Source organism: Papaver somniferum, chromosome 11, assembly GCF_003573695.1.
Source record: "Papaver somniferum cultivar HN1 chromosome 11, ASM357369v1, whole genome shotgun sequence".
Taxonomy (NCBI): domain Eukaryota; kingdom Viridiplantae; phylum Streptophyta; class Magnoliopsida; order Ranunculales; family Papaveraceae; genus Papaver; species Papaver somniferum.
Window position 1 is genome coordinate 42,391,687 of NC_039368.1, and position 23,775 is coordinate 42,415,461.

Genomic DNA, 23,775 nt, shown 5'->3' on the forward strand with positions numbered 1-23,775 from the left:
GGCCAAACATAAGGCGCGGCCACACCTCTAGTGCTCATGGCGCATTTTAAAGTCACCTGATTGGTCGGTATAAAGGAGAGGGGCCGGACAAGCATGGGCGTGACTACACTTCCGGTATGAGCGTGGAGGCTTTAGATCAACCTGATTGGTCGAGGGAGATGGGGCCGGTTCAGGATGGGGCGTGGCCAATGGCGTTGATTGGCCTAAGGCATGGCCATGCCTCCCTTTGCTACTGCTCCTATCCTGCGGCTCTTTGTTTTCTGATTCTGGGCAAGATTTTGCATCTGTTAATCCATGGCGGATTTATTACCTAGTTTGCCTAAGATTGATTTAGACAAGCAAGGTCTGATATACTGCGCAAGGCGAAAAACCCTAACTTTTGGAAATTAGTCAGGATAATTGATTGAATTCTATGTGTTGACACAAAGTTCTTTTAAGTTCATTGCCAGATAGCATCATGCTTTCTGATTGAATACCTTATGCAAATACCTTATCCTTGATACTTGGAAATTCGTGCTACTCTGCTGCGAGTGAACACAAATTTTCATGGAATATCAACATTAAGGGTTCAGCCGGGGAACATAGCACGGGAAGCATTCGAAGAAACTTATATTAATTGAATGTAGGCAAGGTGCCAAAATATACAGAATGCCTGGGATTGTTGCTACATGCACCATTCTGGGTAAATTTCATAAGAAAATATTGAGTTGCTCAATAAATGTGTCAGTGGAGAGGTTGACACTCATGGCTGCATTTCCTTGCAGAGTGACGTCACATCAGATGCAAGGTTTTTCAATTTTAACCCTAAGCTAAAAACCACCATCAACACCAGCAAATCGTTTTCCCCATCTACAACAGTATGTCATGCCCAGATTTGAAACATGATGTTATTCATACAATTATTTGAATACATAAGTGCCAGTATGACATGTTCAAAGAACTCGACCGTGGGAGCTTGCGACTTGAGGTAATGTTTGATACGAACCTGCATTGAATATCGTGCATTCAGTGGCATATATATATATATATTGTGTAAGAACCATTTGAAGGGTAGCCACAACCAGAATCAGTTGCAACCCGAGGACGATATTGCTCTATACTAGCAGTCAATCCGTCTCAGAGCTGTCCAATTAGTATGATAAAAGAGAGCACGGTATTGGTACTAAAATACTCTCATGCATTATTGATTCTCTTACGGAATACAAGTTGTAGATACAAATCCTTGATCCCGATGTTGGGTCAGAAATTATCATATTACACTTCTACAACTGTGGCAAAGTGATTTTACAATTCATGTTCTTGTCAAAAACTCTCCGTCACAGATTGATACTAAATCAAGGCGTTTAAGACAAATATCGCAAACCTTGGATTGTAATGTAGTTAAGGCCGAATTAATCCTCCAAGCAATTCAACTCCAGACGTGCTCCTTACGTCTCTTGAATCTCGCAAAACTCTATGTAACTTGTTTCCCCTACCTGACGTCCTTCACAAGCCTACGAGTCTTCTTCAACCTAAGTGAATACATTTAAATATTTATTCTATTTTTACAAAATACCTATATGATTTCCCTATAGATTTTAATGTAGGTTTTAAAAATCTTGTGTTTGTTTTGAAGAACTACCTGGTAAAAAGTAGATATCGAACAAACTTGTAGGGTTTATACTCTTTAAAACTTATAAAATACCCAATTAATTTCGCAACAAGAACAACTAGAAAAAATCTAGAGATATCTTGTAAAACTTCTCAAGGAATTTATGAGACACCTTTTACTAAGTTTTCTTTCTAATCTATATGTTGACACACTGCTGTCGACAAACGATATTTTTAGACTGAAATCTCTCAAATATTGATCAATAATCTTTGAATAACCTTATATTAGAAGAAAAAGACTTCAGAATAGACAAATAATATTGAATTAACCTAAATACAAGTTACTATACGTAACTATCTACAAAGATTATTACCAACTCGTGTTTTATGATCCCCGAGTAAAAAATTTAATGTCTCACTCTTGTTCTTGAAGAACATAAGTAGTAAAAAATAACCTTATGCAACACATACAAATTTTCCAAGGAATAGTTTTTGTAGTTACATGAACCTTTATTTATAATGAATGATCAAGGCAAGGTTACCTAAAAATAAAGCCATATTGTCTAGGAAAGGAAACACCAAGTACTTGACGAAAATATCCCTTTAGTCACGTATTCAAAGTTTCATTTTGCGAACTATTGCTAAAAGTTCGTATATAATTTCCTATTCACGAAATCAACCTTAGCCACACATCGTGAGTGTTACTTTAGTAATCACTCATAACTCGAAATTGAGTGATTCTTGGCTCGCTGGATTCGTCTTTTAATTCACTATAACATGAGGACCTTTCGAGGGTCAAAGGTCATTCTCATTAAAAGATTAGGTACAAAGCTCTTTCAATGTATATACAAAAGTATATTTACCGTCATAGAAATTGTTCCAGGCAGTGAGCATTTTGTATTTATAGATTAGAAAGGTAGAATAAACAAGAGTTCCAAAATAAATCAGTCTCCACATACCTCTGTCGATGAAGTCCACTTTTATGACTTTGTTATCCTTCGGTATTGGTTATTCAACGGTATTTAGTGATTCTAATACTCAATTACCATACTCTAATCTAAGTCCGAGACTGACCTCAATAGACTGTAAATCAAGATATAGTTTTGATCAACTAAAACTGACAACAAGCTTGACATACTAAAACTTATGAGTTTGACCGAGCGATGCTCTAACACTTAGGCATTCTTATTTTTACTAGATATAACACTGACTCATCCAATCACTTGAATGATCAATTTGATAAAAAAAGGTTGCTAAATGGAAAGGTAAGCATTTGAACCAAGCAGATGGGTTTGTGTTGGTGTTTATGGGTAAAAACTGTTTCTGCTGGTTTTGGTAAATTTGGGTGTGTGGATGAGAAACAAATCTAAACTTAAAACAAATGCACTACACGGAAGTACTTTAGATTCAAGAGATCAATCTGTACAATTCTGGCCTAAACCAAGAAATGGTCGTTCCAGTCTTGCTTCGGTCACAAAGTGAAGGAGAAGGGTTGGTCTTAGAGAGGGAAGCGAAGAAGGTGTTGAGACCATAATGGTTAATTCTGAAGGTGTGGCTAATTTATGACTTGTATCAGAATGTGGAACTGGCTTGCGGAATGTAAGCTATCAGTTCTTTGGTGTTTTCTGGATACTTTGTTGTTGTTAACCAAAAACTTGTTTTTGGTTGAAATAGGTAGAACCTATTTATAGAAGTCATATTGAACGCACCCTGATCTCGCAGAAAGTGGGAATGATTGAGTGATGGAGAAGTGGGGTGATGTGTAAATGCCAGAGACCACGTTCCCACTATGAAGGAGACGAGTTAGTTTACACCCACTACTTCTTGCCGCCACTAATTGCCCTGCTTTCTGACACTTTCTTGTAATGGGCGTGTTGCACGCCGCACGCTGTAAACCGTCATACCAATACCATGATGAGCATCCCCCAGTTTGTGACATGTTTGATGTCTCGAGTGTTTTCGTGGAAAACGTGTAGCAGATTGCTATGTATGGCAAGTCAAAGTCAGGAGACTTTCCATAGGAGAATAACACGTGATGCTATTTGGCTTGTCTTGGTTGGTCGCCCAAAACTTTCCACAGGCCTGTCAATTCTGTGGCGAATTTGGACGGCTGAGATCGTAACTCATGAGAAAGGGTGGCCATTGATTATGGCCACATTCTGTTGGCGCCTGATGGTAGAACAGTGCTTTATTGGCACACGCCAATGACATAGTGGCATATAGCGGCATGCCAATAGCATAGTGGCGCCTGACGTCATGGCAGCTACTTTGGCATATTGGTGTTAGACCCAAATATGGCACCGACAACATTGGCTCTGTTGTTACATCAAACTTTAAGGCCTTAGGAGAATTACCTGACTTAGTTGGCGTGGCAAATTTATCTAAATTAGGGTTTAACATATTGAAACCCTAATTAGCGTGTGTGGCATGGCCGCGGCACGGTAGCGTCTTATGCAATCGACGCCATGGCCACATTAAAGGAATTATGGCAAGCCATAACATGGAAATAACCACAGTCACAAGAATGGCCACGAGTGGTTATAGAATGGCGCCATTTTTAGGGTTTGGTGGGTCCCACATGGCTCGTGGCATGTTGTGGGGCCAAAGTGGCGTAATTGGACCGCAACTGGAAATTAGGGTTTCGACCAATACCGCCAAGGCAGAGCCGTGTTTGGAATACCCTAATTGGAATATGTTATGGCGTTTGGCCATGAACAAGAGGTGGGTTAGCACGTTGGTGCTCTATTTATGGTACATTGCCACGTTCGTTACGTTTCTATGGAAAAGTGGCACGTTCGGCATGTTTGGCATTCCAGTTAGCGTTTTGACGAGGCATGGCACGTTTGGCATGTCACTAGCATGCCGGAGCAGAACTACGCGTTTGGCATGTTTGGCATGCAAATTAGCGTATTGGCGCGACTTTTGGAAAGCCAATTTGGCATTGTGATCATCTGGCGCAACCTTGCCTCTTTTAATAGTGTGGCAGGTTTAGAGCGACCTGATTGGTCGATTAAAAGAGGGGGTCGGACAAGTATGAATGTGGCTACACTTCTAGTGTGCGTGTGGCGGATTTAAAGAGACCTGATTGGTCGATGGGAAATAGGGCCGGCAATTATGGGCCCAACCACAACTCATGTGCGTGTGGCGGGAATAGGGGCTGGTTCGAGCAGCATGGGGTATGGCCACTTGAAAGTGGCGCCAACTGGCCTGTGGCATGGCCACACCTCCTTTTGTTGCTGCTCCTATTCCGTGGCTCCTTTATTCCTTGTTTTCTGATTGTGGGTGGGATTTTTCACCTACTAATCCATGGCGGATTAATTTCCTAGTTCGCCTAGGCTTAACTTCGACAGGCAAGGTCTAATATACTGCGCAGGGCGCGAAACCCTAATTTTTGAAAATTAGTCAGGGTAATATCTAAATTTTGTGAATTATCACAAAATTGATTGAATTTTATGTGTTGACACAAATTTTTGTAAGTTCATTGCCAGAGAGCAGTATGCTTTCCAATTTAATACTTTATGCAAGGACCTTAGCCTTGATACTTGGAAGTTCGTGCTACTCTGCTGTGAGTGAACACAAAATATCATGCCATATCAATATTAAGGGTTCAGCCGGGGAACATAACACAGAAAGCATTCAAAGAAACTTATATTAATTGAATAATACATGCAAGGTGCCAAATTTTACATAATATCTGGGATTGTTGCTACATGCACCATTCTGGATAAATTTCATGGGGAGATACTGAGTTGCTCAATAAATGTGCCAGTGGCGAGGTTGAGCACTCATCACTTTTATATGGCTCTGTCTCTTTGCAGAGTGACGGCCTATTAAATGCAGGGTTCTACAAATTTAGCCCTGAACTAAAAACCACCATCAACAGTTGGTTCAACATGTGTTAAAATCTTCTCTTATTTATGCATGAATACTTATATAATTTAGGACAGTATTCTTCTTAAGATGGAGCGATCCCAAAGGGATTTTTGATGGGGTAAATCAAGACTTGGTGCTATTTACCTACTAATTGAAAGAAAGTTTCTCCCGTATATTACAAGGGGGCCCTGGTTTCAAAAACCTTAAACATGTGAATATATCGCTTTTGAGTATAACTGGAAGTCAGTCCAGTCATTAAGGGATTTATGATTTAAAATTATAGGCTGCAAATATTTTAAACAGGGTGATGTTTTCTTTTAAAATAAAAGCAAAATTCTGCATGGGTTTGGAAGAGCATTTGTCGTGGTCTCGATTTTATATGTCTAAACTCTTTTTGGGAAGTCAGGAATGACCATAATATATTAACGAGAAGTCCACAATGACCAGATTAGATTATATTTACTTTTAGGGACAACTAGATTCCAAATCTAGCACATCCATTGTATATTTCTGCCCTTTTTAGAAAAAAAATGAAAATTTCATTACTGATAAAGGAAAACTACATTGTTAAGGAGTCAGCGGTAAGTGCTGCTCCTATACAATTTGACATAAAGTATTGTCATTCTACTAAGTTAAAGCCGTCAGCACATATTTTGCTAAGTTATCAGTCACATTATTGGCATCACGATGCACAGAGGTAAATTTTCAAGTTTCAAATTTCTAAAGAAAGAAAATACAGTCTTGGATAATGTTTAAGTTTGTCCACTTCACGGCACCTTTGATCCCATTTATTGCATCCACTATTTTTTTTATTATCGCTGTCTAGGTGAATTTTTTGGATTCTTCGCCTCCACGCCCATTGAATTACTTCTAGCGATGTTAAGGCTTCTACTTGTTCCGGATTTACTGCTGAAATTGGTTCACTTCGAGCTCCATTGGGATTATCTGCGAAATTACGAACTATTAGACCTAATCCTGCTTTTTTTATTGTACTTACAAAATGCAGCATCAAAGTTAATCTTAATTTCATGCTCATTGGTTCTTTTCCAGCAGTGAGATTGAGCAAATTGCACTATATTATTGGTAGTACTTGTAGTGTTAAGGACTCTTTGCCAATCAAACATATGACTCTTGGTATTCCTTACAATTATATATATATATATATATATTTATTTATTGACATGTAAGTTTTCAAAAACTACCTTGCACCTATGTTTCCAGGCTTTCCAAATGGTAAAGGAAAATTTGGAAAATAAAGATATGTTTTGTGGCCTATTATGAACATTCTGATCAAACCAAAATTTAACTCATTCAACAGCAGACGATCCCTGCATATCTTGATCTAATTTAGTATTAATAGAAACATAAACATTCATTTCAACCGGGCAATCAAAAATATAAGTGATGTATGGATTCAGACTAAGCAAAGCATAAAGGGCAAGAGGTGTCTAACTGACTATTGGATCTGGTTATCTTGTCCCTAGTCGGTATGCATCTATGAATGAGTTTCCAAATAAAATGTTGAATTTTAATTGGAAGTTGAGTTTTCCACATAGATTTCTAGTTTAAGTCAGCAATAATGGCTGAGATGTAAGGCTGACTATTAAAAATAGCTCTATAAGCCGGCTTCACCGAGAATAACCTATTCTCAGTTGGTTTCCATCTAATGGTGTCCTTGCCTGACTGGGTAATTCTAATTTCCTTAACGGCATTAACAGTCTGGTTGTTAAACAAAGTATGCAGAGTGTTAGTATCCCAAATTTTGTTATCATGATCTATTAACTGAAAGACATTTGTAACATTGGTAGAATAGAAAGTAGATTCAGGGGTACTATCTAAGGAAGGAATTTAATTATCCTTCCATATTGATATTCGACTTCCATCGCCCATGTCCCAACAATAGAACTCTTTAACAATAGATAGACCCTCACATATTCTCCTCCAAACCCATGAGTCATGTTTAGACAAGTCATTGTTTAACGGATCTTTAAAGTATTTATGCTTCATAGTCTTATCCCATATAAGGAGTCAGATTTTTTAATAAGTCTCTGTGCTAATTTTACTAAAAAGAGCTTGGTTTAAAATGGAAGATTGTCGTATATTTAAACCACTTAAGTCTTCGGGGAGAGAAATAGTCTTTCACTTCTTAATATATACAATTTTTGTTTTTGTTCCACCAAAAGTCTCTTTGGATAGCATCCATTTTGTCTGTTATTTCCTTAGGCATTTTGAGGACAGCCATATGATGGCTAGCCTGAGTTCAAAGAATAGATTGGTTTAAAGCGGACATACCTGGTTGATTTAGGAACTTCGAGTTCCAAGTAGCAAGTCTATCTGAAAACTTGTCCATCAAAAGAGCAAAGGACTCCACCTTACTTTTATGCGGCAATAATGGCACACCAAGATACTTATCTTGGAGTGTCATTTTCTTTATGTTCAAAGTATTGGAAATATCAGTTCTTATATAGTTTTGAATTTTAAGACTAAATGTCATATCTGATGGATTGCCTAAAGAATCTACTGAATTGTTCAATAATTGAAGCAATAGCTCTGCCTCCGCTGGATCTAGCCTTTGCAAAAATGAGGCAATTGTCTGCGAAGAAAAGGTGAGTGACAGAAGAACTATTTTTGGACACAGTTATACCATGTATTTAATTTGACCTATCATTTCATCATGGTTAAGAGCTCTAGATACCGATTCCATACATAATATAAGCAGGTACGGCGACAGGGGGTCACCTGTCCCAATCATCTCTGATTTCATTATTATGTGTCTGATTTCATTAATCATAATACAAAGAGATGGAAACCTGACTTAGTCAATGCATTCTTCATACATCCTAATGCACAAGTTATTCTCAATACTAAAATCCCCCTTACATGTCATGATAGGTTAGTTTGACCATATACCAAATATGATCAATTCACAATGAAGTCTACATATAAACTTATCTCAGGTCAATTTTCATACATTCAAAACCCCAGCATTGTAAACCCAACCTATAAATCCTTACGGAGGCTTAAAATTCTTCCGAAAGTGTTATTTATTTCAAAGTGTCATGAAGGTATTCCACCATCAAAGGCTAACATCTTTAGGTACATCCCCAACCAAGACATGAATTGTGGTATGTGTAACTCTGCAATCTATGAGTCTAATGAACATATTATTTTACATTGCCCCTTTGAAAAAATAGTATGTTCTCTGACTCCTTTAAGGATTTGATTCTCCGAGACTCAATGACTAATATCTCTATGGCTAGTTGGGTATATAAGTGGTTGAATAATATTTATCTTAAAAACAAAGCAGTATATGTGTTTAGAATTGCATGGTTCATATGGAAAGACAAATGTTCTACCATTTTTCAGAATAAGAATTTTAATCATCATACTACAGTCAGAATAACTCACAAACTAGTTAGGGATATATAGATATACCTTAGCAATGATGATTCTAAAGTAAATGTTCCTCATCTAAAACGACTAAGATACTTGTTAGTTTTCACTTTATATTTTTCCTAACCTTTTGTTTTCACGGCCTTATGGTTAGTGAAAAAGTTTGGAATAATACCAAACCACTCACCATTGTTTCTAGAGGTTCTAACATGTTTATCTGCAATATTAGCCGAACCTGTGAAACTTCTATTTAAAAATTCAATTCTGATAAAATTAAAGGAGTTCATGACTGACCTATAATCATCTAGAATGAAGTTATTAAACCAAAATAACTGGTTATTATTTGATTTTAAACTATTTATAACTATTTTTACATCACTGATTATGCAGACATGGTCTTTTCCTCGGTTTTTTGCCCATAATATAACTTATAGAATGCATGAACTTCTATTTCTTATACATTTCTTGCTAGCTTTGCGATTATTTTGCATCCAAGATAGATTTCTGACGTATTATTCGTAATCAATCCAGTGCCAGAAAGTTTAATATTTTTGTCAAATGAAGCATCGCAGTAGACAATAACACTATTTTATGGTAAATTATTGCTTACCCAAAAATAACACTTATGAAAAACAACAAACAACTATAGTATTGTGACCATTGTGAGGCTAGTTTATGTGGGCAATGGCTATTAAACCCATTTTTCATGCCAAGGTCTGGCAAACTGGCCCTACCACTATAGTAAAAGGGTTACGTGGTCTAGTCTCTATGGAATGATAAAGACTACACCACTAGCGGCATATACTTGACCGCCAGTTGTAGAGTCTATAACATTCGGTGGAAACTCTATCTTAAACAACTATATTTCTTACGGCTATTTCCCAAATTTCACCCTATTAAATTCAGTTTATCCACACCTAAAATCTTCATAAACTATATATTATAAACCTATTCTTCTTTCTTGATGCTCAATTTACTTACTTTTAGTTTCATAAACAATGGATTCTTCTGATGAAAAGGTGCGCATTCATATAGACCGATTTGAATCACAACAACGAATATTTGTTCAGGTGATGCGACAACTAAATAATGAGTCAAATAAAGATAGAGAACTAACCAACATTGTAATGCAGTTATACTCATCAGGGTAGATACCTAGAGATCCAGAGCCCGTGTTCACAAGAAGATAAACAAGGGATGATTTCTACGAAAAGATGATGTATGATTATTTCGTTACCCATTATGTGTTTTCTAACCAAGATTTCCAGCGTCGATTATGCATACCTCGACACTCGGTGCTCAAGATTGTAAATGAGCTTTGTTAGGTAGAACCTCAATTTAATTATCAGTTTGATGCACTATTATAGGTCATAATCCTTACCAAAAGGTTTCTTCGTCCCCAAGAATTCTAGGTTATGACAAATTCGAGATTCTAACGATGAGTACCCCTCATATGGTACAAATACCTTGCCTTGTTTTTCGAAGGAATAATTCATAATTTTGGCCCAACCTATTTACGAAAAACCAACTTATGCAAATGCTAGAGAGATATTAAATCAAAATCAGGATAAGGGATTTCCAGAAATGCTAGGTAGTCTTGACTGCATTGCATTAGGTGTGGAAGAAAATATAAGGGTCATTATGCAAAACCAATTTTTATCCTTGAAGTTGCTGCTTCTTATGATTGTTGGATATGACATGCATTTTTGGTCTTCCGTGGTCAAGTAACGATATAAATGTTTTACACAAATCACCTTTATTTGAAGATTTAAAGTATGGAATTTGTCCCAAAGCAAATTTCACCATGAACGACCATCAATACACTCATGATATTATCTTGCAGATGTCTATCCAAAACGGTCAACTGAAGTTCAAGCATACAGTCAACCTTATTCTTTTGTAACAAAAATAAAAAACTTGCAAATTTTATAGCTTTAATTCAAATTGTCAGTCGATATCGAATTAAACGTGAAACCAACGCTGATATTGGAATGCGATCTAGAGAGGACTTACGAAGATAGATAGGAAAGAATTCTGAAACGAAGCCCATTTCCAAATTCTTAAGGAGTTTCTCATATATAACTTGTATGGGATGCTAGTTTTAAAATGATGTTAAGTTAAAATATGATGTTAGTTTATATGTTTTTTTCATTCATCTTTTATGTAATTCAAAATTCAAGCGAAAAACTACTATAACTTTATTTATTTTAACTAAAAGTAAAGCTGATACACTAATTAATGAAGTAGTTCTACTTAATCATGTTCAACTTCACCATCATTATTTTGATCCAAACCAAACCAAACCGAAGTCTTTTTCCAGTAGCAAGTACCAGGTAGATTAGAGATTATCTCATAAAATGTATAACATAGTTTTTATGCCGGCCTATCACGCCTTGCACAACCCACACAACGGTGGACACACCATCATTATTTTGATCATCATTCCAAAATGTTTTTGCATATTTTTCTTGTTACGTCTTTCTTCCAACCCATATGCTAACCTGTCAAATTTCATTTTCCATACATATTTTTGTCGTTCGGTCATTTTTGAGGTGTTCGCATTAAGAATTTTATTCTTGTCATAATCTGCAACAAAAATATATTTTGAGTTTGATGATGTTTTTTCATCTCCTAATCATGAATTTTCGGTCAAACGCTCTTTGTTTCTCGACGGTCTTCTGATGATCCATAAAAATTTCCAAAAAAACCTTTAACTTCTCCTTCTTATGCTATTTTTCTCGTTATTCGTGTACCATATCTTCCTAATTGATTTCTATTATTAGCAACATTGAGATTTAAGTTGGAAATTATGTTTCTTGTGGTATTTGGTGAAGAAAACTGGATTGTCTGGAGGGGGTTGAGATGACTAATATGGTTGTGAACTTGGTGTTGAAGGAAAATTGTACAGTGATCTATCAGGTACATGTTGCATGTTTGCTGAAAAGGCTAGACCATATTTAGGCAATACTTATAAAATATGATAGCAACTTCTAAAGGGAATTTTTTTCCCCATGTTTATAGGGCCAATAATTTTGACGCTTTCGCTCTACGTCAACATCAACAACATCACTTTCCCGGTCATGAATGACTTGAATTATAACAACAACATATAATTTGGTTGTTTATTTTAATGAAACGACCTGACAACCCATTTTCATCACAATTATTGGCGTTCATAGTTTCTTATTGAAATTTTTGAAAAATGTTATCACACAGCTTATTACTTTGTTGTTGGGCACCGTTGATACTATTTTGTGTAAAAAATAGTTTCCGCAAATGGATTCGGCTTCGGCGACGATAAATCTTGGACCCCGAGTTTTATTGCTTCGGCTTATTTGAGAATAAGATTGAGAATCCATATTGAAAATTTAGATAATGGTGAATTGTAGAGAAGATGGGACTGAAAATAATAAATTTTGTGTTCGATTACAAATGATGTGAGTGAGAATTGAGAAGAGTGGAGAAAGTGTGAGTTGAAATGAGATTGGAATTGCATATTTATAGAGTGATGAATTTCTAGTTGTTAGATAATAAATTACCGACGGACGTAGTCTACACTGAGCGATCTAGGTTACTCCACTAGCGACGAACATTCGATCATTCAATGTAGTTTCAACCGAGCGGTCGAGACTCTGCCGCTCGACATAAATTGCACCTCGTTTAAGCCGCTTATCCAGTACTTTTACGCAATGGGTGCAAAAGTACCAAAATGACTCATTTACCATGCCCACAATGGGTGCAAAAGTAGCAAACTTACTCACTTATCATGCCCATAGGAATTGGCTTGCCAACGTAAAGTGAAACAGAAAAATATGTAAATTTTAGAATTATTAGGAGGACAAGTTAGATGTGTGGTGACGGTCATACGTCTTGAGTCCTTGATCATCGAAAGAAATGCAAAGTTTTGAAACATTAGTTTATCTTTACCACAATAATGCTAAAATTATTCCTGAGCTATTGAACATCGTAAATTATGCAATGATAAAGAAATTAAAGAATGCAAGTGGATGATTATAATTATAATTACAAAGTTTTTATAACTCAAATAATACAAAATAGGATCATTTGAAAGTAAAATTCAAAGCCCCTTATCTATATATTTAGTAACGCCTAATCTGCCCCAGATTAATTAGTACTAATCTATTGAATTATTTAAGTCAATACGGTTAGATTAAATTTGTTAAGTAAATATTTTGATTATTTTTTTTATTTTAATTTAACTTAAGTATCTTGTTAGTATTCTTTTTTGGATAAGTTTTGATTTTTGAGAATTTTGTAACGAAATGAATTAATTTAGACAAACACTTCTCAAAACGGAATTGAACAACGTCTTGTTGGTTAAATTCTTCAAATTAAAAAAGGAATTTAGAGATCCAGAACTCAAGTCATGAAAAGTCATCATGCTCGACTAAAACAAAACATGCCGACCAAACATAGTCGGCGGGATCGGCTTAAAACAAAATGACGATTTTTAATAGTGACATCAAATATCGTCATGGTTTATTTGTTATAATCATGCCGACTAACGATTACAATAAGTCATCATGCTCCAAAATGCAAAACAATGACAATTGTATATTTTTTGGACAAAGTCATCATGTTATTTAAAAAGAAAATGATGACTAAAGCAAATTTGGACACAAAGAAACTTGTTTTTAGCGGTTATTAGTCGTCATGCTCAATAATGTAAACAGTGACGGCTCTCTACTTTATGGAAAACGGGCGTCATGGTATTTTCCAAATACTTAACGATTAAAACCAAATTTGGGCAATGGAAACATTGGTTTTTGTCAGTTATAATCGTCATGGTCGAAAATGCAACACATCGACGACTGTCTATTAGTCGTAATGTTAACTTTACAAAACCATGACGACTAATAACGAATTTGGATACAAAAAAACTTGGATTTTGATAGTTACTGGTCGTCACAGTTTAGGGATGAGGATCATAATGATTCTGGTGATTGTTCTTTCAGAAATGAACAACATGAAAAGTCGTCATGATATCCATCCAACGAGCATGCCGACTAATCAAAAACATAAAAAATCGTCATGTTAAGTGAAACAATACTGTAACGACCAAATCATTCCATATAAATCAATTTTCTAACATAATATGTCACTTAGAGAACAAATAAAGTAATTGACTGAGTTTATGACATCAATTGCTATCTCATTTCTCGACAAATTAATTGATAATTTTTTTGTTTAGAAATGAACATAAAGAAAGAGATGATCATTAGGTTGATGAAGAAAGACAAGGAAATAGACAAGGTTTGATGTTTGGATCTAAAATTAAAATAGGAATAGTCTAACAGGGGGTTAGTCCTCGGGAGTTGGGGGAGTTGGGTGTAGTTCAGTTTTTACCCGTTAGTCTGGGGGAGTTCGAAGGAGTCTCTCACAATCCCCGTTAGTCGTGGGAGAGTTTAGAAGAGTCTCCCAAACTCCCTAGAAAATCTCGTTAGTCGTGGGGGAGTTTGAAAGAAACTCTTGAACTCCCTGTTAGTGGTAAAACCTAGAATGCTAGGGAGTTGATTTGTTTTGGGAAGTTCTTGGGAGTTTACAGTGTATTTTTACGTCACTACAAGTCTCTCAAACTCCCTACACTCAAAACACCAAACTCTCTATACTGTCTGACACTCCCTCAAAATCTCCAAAATTCAAAATACATTAAACTCCTCTAAACTCACCCGTGGACTAACCCCGTAAAATATTATTTGCGAGAGGATATTTATGTATTTTACACACATTAGAGACCCTTTAACCCCTATTATGATCCCGGAATAAATTTAAATACCCCAAACTAATTTGGGCATATCTTAATAAAAGAAAAAAACAGGAAAATTGGTATGCTTAATATAGGAAAAAAGAAAAAAAGAAAAATTGGTCAACCTTTTTCTTTTTTTTGTTAAAGAAATCAGTTAACCGTTGGTTCCGCTATTTATTATGCTAATCTGCATGTTATTGTATATCGTTATTGTTGTCATGAAAATTTATTATTACTGCACGTGATCAAAAGGTTCAAAACCACATCCTCAAATAATTGATATCCTTTCTGAAAATTTAATTTCAATCGAAATTAATACTTTATCCACCATATGCACTAATAACTAGTAAGTGAGAAAACTTCCTTTAGTGAGTTTAGGATGCAATCTTTGATTGATGGAACATCCGTCAAAACCAAAGGCAAATCTCACAGAAGATTATAAAGGAGTGGACAATTTTTTTAGATTCAAGCTAGATTCAAGGTGGAAAGATAGTAAACAAGCCAACTAGGTATCGCTTACAGAGGGCACGCCATGCCTATTGGCGGTTTTGACTCATGACCGTTTTTAATCATCCAGTGTAGGCATAAGTGGCGCGCACCAAATTGGGTCTGAACAGTTGCAACGATTCAAATTATTTGAACCTTGAGACCTTAACTATTTTTGCAGACTTTTCAAAAACTGGGAAGATGCAAGGCTCTTGGTTTTGTTGCCATTTATTTAGTTCTGAATGGATACAGCCATACCGGAGTGGTTGTCATGTATAATACACGGCAAAATTGAAGAGAATGAATGAACTGAAGTTGTTATGAATACATTATCTACATCTTTTGGCAGTATTTTTTTCCAGAATGTGCAGAAAAATATAAAGTTGCAAGACATAAAAAGAACAAGGTGCAAGCAAAAACTGCTTCCAAAACTAGATAGAAAAGTTCATCTAGAAAGCAAAAAGATCAACAGAATTCCTACAACACCAAAAGAAAGAAAATTCAACTAAGATACGAAGAAAAAAAACACAACATTGATTCTTTTTTTTAAAAGGTTTTGCTATCTGTTCAATCCAACAAATGCATCCTAAATAGATTCATTTCACCTGCAACGTTTCTGTCCAGGAGCTTGTGGTTAAGATTTACATAAGAAGTCAAATTGTTATGTTAAGCTCTAAACTTACACGAGGTTTCCATGATGACTGAAGTTAAAGTCTAATGTGGTCTTAGATTCTTTCCTCAGTTAAACTAACTACACAGCTATATACGTGACGTGCAGATGTTGCAGAAACAGGAATACTAGTGTGAGATATCGTAACCTGCAGCGTGCAATAACCATTTCCATGACAGTGATTTAGATTCCCGGGTAGCTGTAGCGTCAAAGACGGAAACTCTTCCACAAGAAGAGAATAACCGAACAGTAACGAACGATATATTTTCCTCAAATATGGTCTACAGAACCATCAAAATCTGCATCCTTCACAACTGATCCGAATCGACAGCATTTTATATCTCTTCAACTCTCACATTGATATGTATATATATATATATAATATATATATATAGAGAGAGAGAGAGTACAAGGAATTTATCAACCTGGCCATTTGCCAGTTCAGTCCATGGATGAACTAGTTTCTGCAGCAGCATCCTCGTAGAAACTGGTTTGCCCATCTCCGATGTGCCTAGATGATGAGACAGTGCTGTTTTAGAAAGTTAAGCATATACATATAAAAAAACATATTATGATCCTAGGGAGATTATAATTAGGTGGCATCACTTTAAATAATGTAGCAATTTGATCAGGGATTTTGAGAATATTTCTACTCGTCTGTAAGCTGCCACCTCATAGCTGCATGCCTAGGCAAATTTTTAACAAAACTTAAATAATTGCACATGTAATTCAAAAGTAGCTGATAACTGGTATATATTATTAGTATAAAAACAGTTGATCTGTTAAGTTATGCTCACAGAAACATATTTTATCAGTCTCAAAAAAAAAAATCAGAATTGTGAAAAAAGTTTAGGTAACGTTGTTCAACTACCAACATTATGTGATAATTGTATGTGTGTTTCAAAAAAGATAAATTGCATGTAAACTCATGGATCCTCTTACATAGTTGCACGTTTTCTCATCAAATTGTTGCAGCTTCATTCTTCATACAAATGAAAATTTGAAATGTGTTTCAGACAATTTAAAAACTAGACACTTTTATCTATATCATAAAAAGCAGTGAGGAAAAAGATACTAACTGATAACCTAGATCACGAATTCAACAGAGTACAACAAATCTGACCAAAACTGCAGAAGTCCATAATATCTCCCACAAAGGTCATAAAAAGCAAATTCTTTTTAAAAAAAAAAAACTACTTCTTTATAAGTGCTGTCAAAGAGCCATTCAGTATGGTTTACAAAGGTCAGCTTGAGATACCAACTCAGCACATAGTGACCTAGACACAACATCATGAGAATTGCTATTTACCACAATTAGTTGGGTGCTTATTTTAATTGCACTCACTTGTAAAGAAACAGAACAGCTTAGAAGTATGTAGAATCAATTCATGTGTGATGGTATACTGCAGTTTGTTTTTAAGGTCTGATCGTTTATTATACTGTAATTACTGACTTCCATATAAGAGTAACCGGGTTTACCGTCAATATCATCTTCTCATTTCCTCCCTTCTTCTGAGGGGTAATTATAATTTAGGGTTTTCCGCCAAACCTAAATATTGAGATAATTTTGAAAAAGAATACTCTCTAAAAGTCATTATTTTAGAGAACTTTTGACATTTTCCCACAAAATAACGCCTTTTTTGGGAGCAGTACATGGGGAGGCGTAAACCTCTCACAATTTTCATAAGCATCCCCATGTGCAGGCAGTTAAATGTAAGTGAGTCAAGTGAACATAATATAAAATAAACATAACAATGAGCTATTATTAAAAAAAAAGTGCAAGGTCTTTAGTTATGAGACTAACTCTTTGGTCCGGTTTCTACATGGCAGCAATTCATTGGAACCCGGTGCTCGTGAAGGAAAATCAGCTCGCACCCTCCTCCCCACCTTCACAGGAAAAGAAAGTGAAGTAAGAAGAAATGGATAAAGAAGATAAAAATATTCTATGCCCCAAAAATATTAAATTGCACTTCAAAACATTCAGCACAAGTAGAAGCTCACTTTCATATCATTTTTTAGGCTCTTCTTTGCTCTCACGTGATTCGCATAATCTTTCGTTCTCCAATCTCTGTGAACGTTTTCTTCCTACAAGCGGGTAAAACAAATGACCCATCTTAAATACCAGATTTATCATCGGATCAAATGCACACAAAATAATAGAATAAATTTCAGCTTACACCATCCACTGAATCAAAAGCCTCTTTATGCTGATTAACCAAATTCAAGGGCTTAGGTTCCAAGTATTCCTTCCTCTTGAGCATTCGAGCCCTAGGATAATCGTACTTGTGAAGCTGAAGATCTGATGGTTCGCCGCTACTAAACTTGCTCAGTGATGGACGAACACGAGGATTTCCGTTGTTATTTGATACCATCCCTTCTACCCCATACTTAGACCTCCTAAAATTGTTCTTGCTGTTGATCACAGGTGGTTCATCCTCGGAACTTTCACGCATGTCCATGGATGGAATACCTTCAGGGGCATGTTTCCTGTCACTGTTAAAAAAAGAGTTTCCCAAGGATGGATAGGTAGTGCGCTCCCTACGAACATATTCTGACTTGGTACGCTTGATATGTTCCCCGTCAGGATATGAGCCTTGCGGATATGTCTCGTGATGGTTCCTTGGGTATCTCTGGAGGTACAGAAAAAATGAAAAAATCTGTTAAAGAAGATACTGCTGATAACATGATTTTGTGGCTCATAGATATAATTCTAATGCCAAGTGACATCTCTAACACATCAAATTGGTGACCAAACTACTCAACAGATAGATAATTCAGACTTCTCCTATGAAAATATTTAAGCAAGATGACGACTGTAGGAGATATTAGTGACAACATAATTGTGTGGATCACAGAAAGATCATTAATACCAAGTGATCCCTCTGACGTATAATGCATCAGTTTGTTGAGAAAACTACTGAACAGTATATGATTAAGATAAATACACGTCCAGATTCCATTGAAACTTGTGTCACAAAAAAATAATAGTTGCAGAGCCTAAAAATACTGAATTCCCATTAACATCTCAAAATTAGCCACGACTTTGAGACAGAATAGTCAGCTGTGAGTTGATGGAGACTAAAAAATACCTCCTGGTCAGTAAAGACTCCAGTATATGTTTTCAATCAGAAAATTTCTCTTTTCATCTTACCAATTGTGAAGTTCTCTTCCTCCAATACTCTCAAGTTGAGTGACTAAGGGGATGTGAATTGGTTCATGAGCCACATACCATCTTTTCTCTAATATGAAATCTGCAATTCCTAGGTCTTTCAAATGGCTGGGTTACTCATACCATCTGATTTTGGGTTTATGGCTTGATTAATTTCTCTAAATTACTTAGAAGTCAGAAGCACCATACTAAGTGTACATATAATATAGAGAAATAATACAGATAAGATAAGCTTTAGATGGCTATTGGTCGTATAGGCCCTATCCTGGAAGTTAGTAAGGAAACATAAGAACAACTATTTTATTTGACACTAATTATTGCTAATTTGCTATGATGATTTCAAGAAGGCTGATTTACTGACTAATCCTAACAAACAACAAATTGAAACCTATAATTAACCTTGAAATCCTAGGCATCCACCATCCAGTAGTAGTAGATCCAGCTGATATTCTCTCGACTACGACAATACCAATGCATATGGTCCAGAATGAAACCTTACTCCACAGATAGGACCGCAACTCCCGAGATACCTTGATCACATAGAGGACTTTGTAAAATAAAATAAAGAATAGATGTTAGGAACAGCGGGAAGATTGACCATGTTTTGTGGAAGGTCTGTGGTTGGCGAGACTTCAGTCAATTGTTCTCCTGGACCAGGTAAGAACTCTACTTTTAGTCAAGAATATTAACTTCCATCGAGACCATTCAAAAGAAGTCATTTAAATCACCACATGTTAGTTTGATTGGTAAAATTTAGTAAACCATTAAATTTGCACATGGACTTCTAACCAGAATCTTATTCTATCTTTTGAGTATAGAAACCTTAGGATGTTATCTACATTTCTCCAGCATCGCATACGGGAGCACCATTTATAGATATATTTACCTAGCTGAACTTCAGCATATATATGGCCAGAAACACTTAACTTATCTAAGTGCACCACTTTGAAATTTCAAAAGCAGCCACCCCTGTTAGACTTTCAAAGTTTTCAAGGATTTAAGCAGAAAGGTACACTTACCATCTCAATACGGGATTCCTTGCGGCCTTTAGAGATACCATGAGAGTTCTGTCGGACAGGACCAGCCATCTGGTATGTATCTGCCAAAATTTATGCAAAACAAGGCTGAAGTCCATGAGATCTATTCAATATGGAATCAAGAGGAATGATGATTATAAGCAAAGTCTTTAGCTTGCAATTCACAGACACCATTGAAACACCGAACAAGCAGAGGGTATATAATTCTACAATGACATCTTTAGCTTCTGACTTATAACATGGGAATCTTGATATATGATCAAAACTTGTCCCGGGAGAAGCAAAATGTAGTCAAAGAGAACTTCTTCTCTTTCTTAAATAAATAATTATAATTAATAAATAATTATAACATGGGTCACATCACATGAATCTACATAGATGATCAAAAGCTGTACAGAGAAATGTGAAATGTAATGACAGAGACTTCCTCCATGATGGGTGGTGAGTGTATGTTACCTAGCAAAATGCATCTAATTAAACCCTTCAAGGATGAAACGCCTCAAATTTACCCCAGCATATCATGATAACATGTGGACACCAGTCACACCACAAGGCCCTTATTGTGGGTCAGGCAATTAATCAATGCTTTCTAGTATTACAGCTACATTCTTTTTATATATAATACATATGATCCAAGCTTCATAACTGCATCTTTATGTTGTTAAGTTATTTTCATGATCAAGAAAGTTGTTAAAGAGCTGGGAGGATAACACTGGAGGTGAAAATTTAATAAATAAACATGTAACTATAAGTTTAGCTCTCTTGCTAGCCAGGTAGTCAACACCAAAACTAGGGCCCTCACGAAGTAGTCATCCCTAAAAAAGTATCAGCAAACATAACAAATATAAAGATGTTAATTTCAAAAGATTTTGTTACCATTGACTTGGTTCCTAACTGGAGAATCAAATGCACCAGGAGGAAGTGACTGAAACTCTATTCCGAGAGGAGGGCCATCTTCGCAGAAAAGCCTCCCCAGTTGCTTCTTAACGGAAATGATAGCAGCATTTTCAATCTCATCCCGCAAGTGTAAATATCCTGATACCAGAGCTTTACCCTTGTTCTTTACACCTTCGGAAATCAACATTGAGTTGCTACTCCGATTTGGATATCTCAAATTTTCCATATCATGAGTCCCACGACCTCCCTTGTGAGGGAATAATCGTTCGTGTGAAGTAGAGCTACTTCCTGAAGAAGTATTCTCCGCAGTACTATAAATTCCAGTAGGCATACGTACACCCCTTTTGCTGTAAGGACGGTCTGGAGTTGCATAGTCTGGGCCATCAAATCTCCGACTCTCGACCTCTTTAAGATCAAAATATCTATAACTCCCTTGTTTGTTACTGCTACATGAATCTTGCTTGAGGCCACTGCCACGATCCTGTATAACACCACTTGATAGATCTTGCTTTCCGTTTGCAGAAGCTTCTTTCAATAGCCTTTTATCTTTCAATCTTCTATGACAAAACCATCCGGAGACTTGCTTTTCAGATAATCCTACCTTCTTTGCAAAATCCGCTTTCATTTTCTCATTGGGATATGTATGTTCTGAGGGGATAAAAGAATATATTTCTCTAAAGCATTCGGGTAAGAAACATATTAATAACAAAAGAAGATTAAGATATGAGAAGAGGACAATTTTACCCGTGTAGAAGTTCTCCAGAGCTTCAAGCTGTGCTGGAGTCTTGAACTTCCTTTTTTGTTTATTCTCAGGGAGGGCATTATCCTCTTCATGATGCACCTCGCAGGGTTCTGAATTTTTCATGAGATTGTGACCAGCTGAATTAATAAATCACACCCAAAGTGTGTAATGACAGTAATAGTTTGAGACAAGAGTCAAAATGATATCGTAGCGGAAATAGACAAACAAAACAAGAACCAGATGAAGAATAACACCTAATCTATGTTTTATTAAAAGTGACACAATTACTCATAAGTGAGAACACCAGGAACTCTATCCCCCTGAGTTTGACGTAACCCAGCATTTGTTACTTATATCTCTAGAAGGTCCTACTTTTAGTATCACCTAATATTTATTTAAGTTCCATATATATTGATGCTCAGGAGCTTCTCCACTTGATACAGATTCTTAAAAACCATGTTCATGCTAGAATTACATTGGATCAAAAGGTCATCCGCGTTGTAACAAACAGGAAGGACAAAGTTGGTAAAGGTAAGAAACACTCCATATATGGATTCCTAAAACGAAATTCAACTACGACTAATGCTAGCATTGTGCGTTGTTCTTCTATATCTCTATAATTGAACCAAAGATTGTTATCCTTTAAAAGTTCAACATTGACCAAGCTATTCCTATTGCCTAAATCTTCTAACAAAAGATTAGCTGTGTCAATTAGGTGAAACTTTAGGTATAAATCCACCAGGTGTTGAGGGGAAACAGTAGGTAACTATGGCAAGAAATTATGATAAGATAGAAAAACGTATCCCTATATGTGGTGGGGAAGACTTCCAAAATCCAACAAACCCTAATACACAGTTTAATCCAAAAAAGAATAAACTAGATTTCATTCAATTATGAATAAACAATCAGACCAAACTTTCTTGATAATCATAAACAGAAGCAGTTAGCATAATAACAAACAAAACAATAAGAATCCAGATTAAAAAGAAAGAAAAAAAACATTAGAATTTTCGATTTAACCATTATTAAAATTAGGTAGGAGGAATTCAATAAATTTACAAGTCCTCACAAATTCAGCCTAAACATCAAAAATTCTAATCGGATAACTATATCAAGATATTGGTAAGAAGAATCAGTACCTTCTTCCATTAGGGGGTAAAGGTAGATTTCTACCAGTCAAGAAAATTATCTTCTTCTGCTTTGAAAAATCAAACAACGCTAGAAGAACATGATAACGAAAAGGAATGCAGTAACGTTTGCATGAATTCTGTGGAGAAAGAAAGAAAGAAAGACGGAATATATATCAAGTTTCGTATGAAGAAGAAAAGAGTTTTTCCTTTCCTTTTCTGTTTTTGTTTATGGTAATGGTAATGGTTGGGCTGTCCGCCGTCTCTGCGAAAAGTAGAGATATTGGACCAATGTAACTTCATTGGTTAAATTGGGGTAGACGGTATTAGGGCACCCTCTGAAGGGAAATGCAAAAGTGACCATGCATATAGAGTTTTCCTTCATTTTTTGTGTCGCACCAAATTGGTGCACAAATCGTGAAAGAGGTATATCTTCTACACTTTTCTTTTGTTTTGTTTTTTTGAAGCATGAAATTTATTAGATTAGCCTGAAATTACACGGTGTATGTAATACCCATAGAGTCTGCTATTACAATGGAACTGATAGATTGCGGAACAGTATGTTCCCGTACTGTTGTCGTGAGTCTCCCTATGGAGCAATCATCCGCTGCTCGGTTTGCTAAACCATCTGCCGCTTGATTTGCTTTTCTGTAGACGTGGCTAATGGTATATTGCTGGATTTGGGCGAGCCTTTGTTTGATCTCTGCAACTAGGTCAGATATATACCAAGAGGGGTCTGAATCTGAGGTTATGAATCTCATTAAATTTTCCGAATCTGTTTCAAATTGGACTTTTGACCATCCTCGTTTCGTCGCCGTTTTAGAGGCTATGTGCATGGTCCGGGTCTCCGCTGCAAGTGCTGTGGTGATGCCCTGAGGTTGTGTTATTGCTAGGATAGTGTTGGTTTCCTCATTTCTACAAATAATACCTGCTCCCTCTATTCCGGGGTTTCCTCTTGCTGCGCCGTCCGTGTTGATTTTGATCCAATCTGATTGAGGCTTGAGCCATCCTACAAAGATGGTCG

General features: G+C 36.2%; 1 protein-coding gene across 2 annotated transcripts; it reads right to left on the minus strand.

The window, feature by feature from the left end:
- Positions 1 to 15,502: 15,502 nt before the first annotated feature.
- On the minus strand, positions 15,503 to 23,023 carry LOC113322291 (homeobox-DDT domain protein RLT1-like). 2 transcript variants are annotated; one of them, XM_026570356.1, is made up of 8 exons: positions 22,764 to 23,023; positions 21,627 to 21,734; positions 20,862 to 21,530; positions 19,968 to 20,047; positions 17,957 to 18,409; positions 17,781 to 17,864; positions 17,584 to 17,666; positions 15,503 to 16,290 (listed from the first exon to the last, which is right to left on the minus strand). In XM_026570356.1, the coding sequence occupies exons 1-8, from the start codon at positions 22,771 to 22,773 to the stop codon at positions 16,221 to 16,223; spliced, it is 1,557 nt and encodes a 518-aa protein (XP_026426141.1). In that variant the 5' UTR covers positions 22,774 to 23,023; the 3' UTR covers positions 15,503 to 16,220. The 2 variants fall into 2 exon arrangements, with proteins under 2 accessions (XP_026426141.1, XP_026426140.1); XM_026570355.1 differs by having other exon boundaries at positions 21,627 to 21,761.
- Between the last annotated feature and the right edge of the window lie 752 nt (positions 23,024 to 23,775).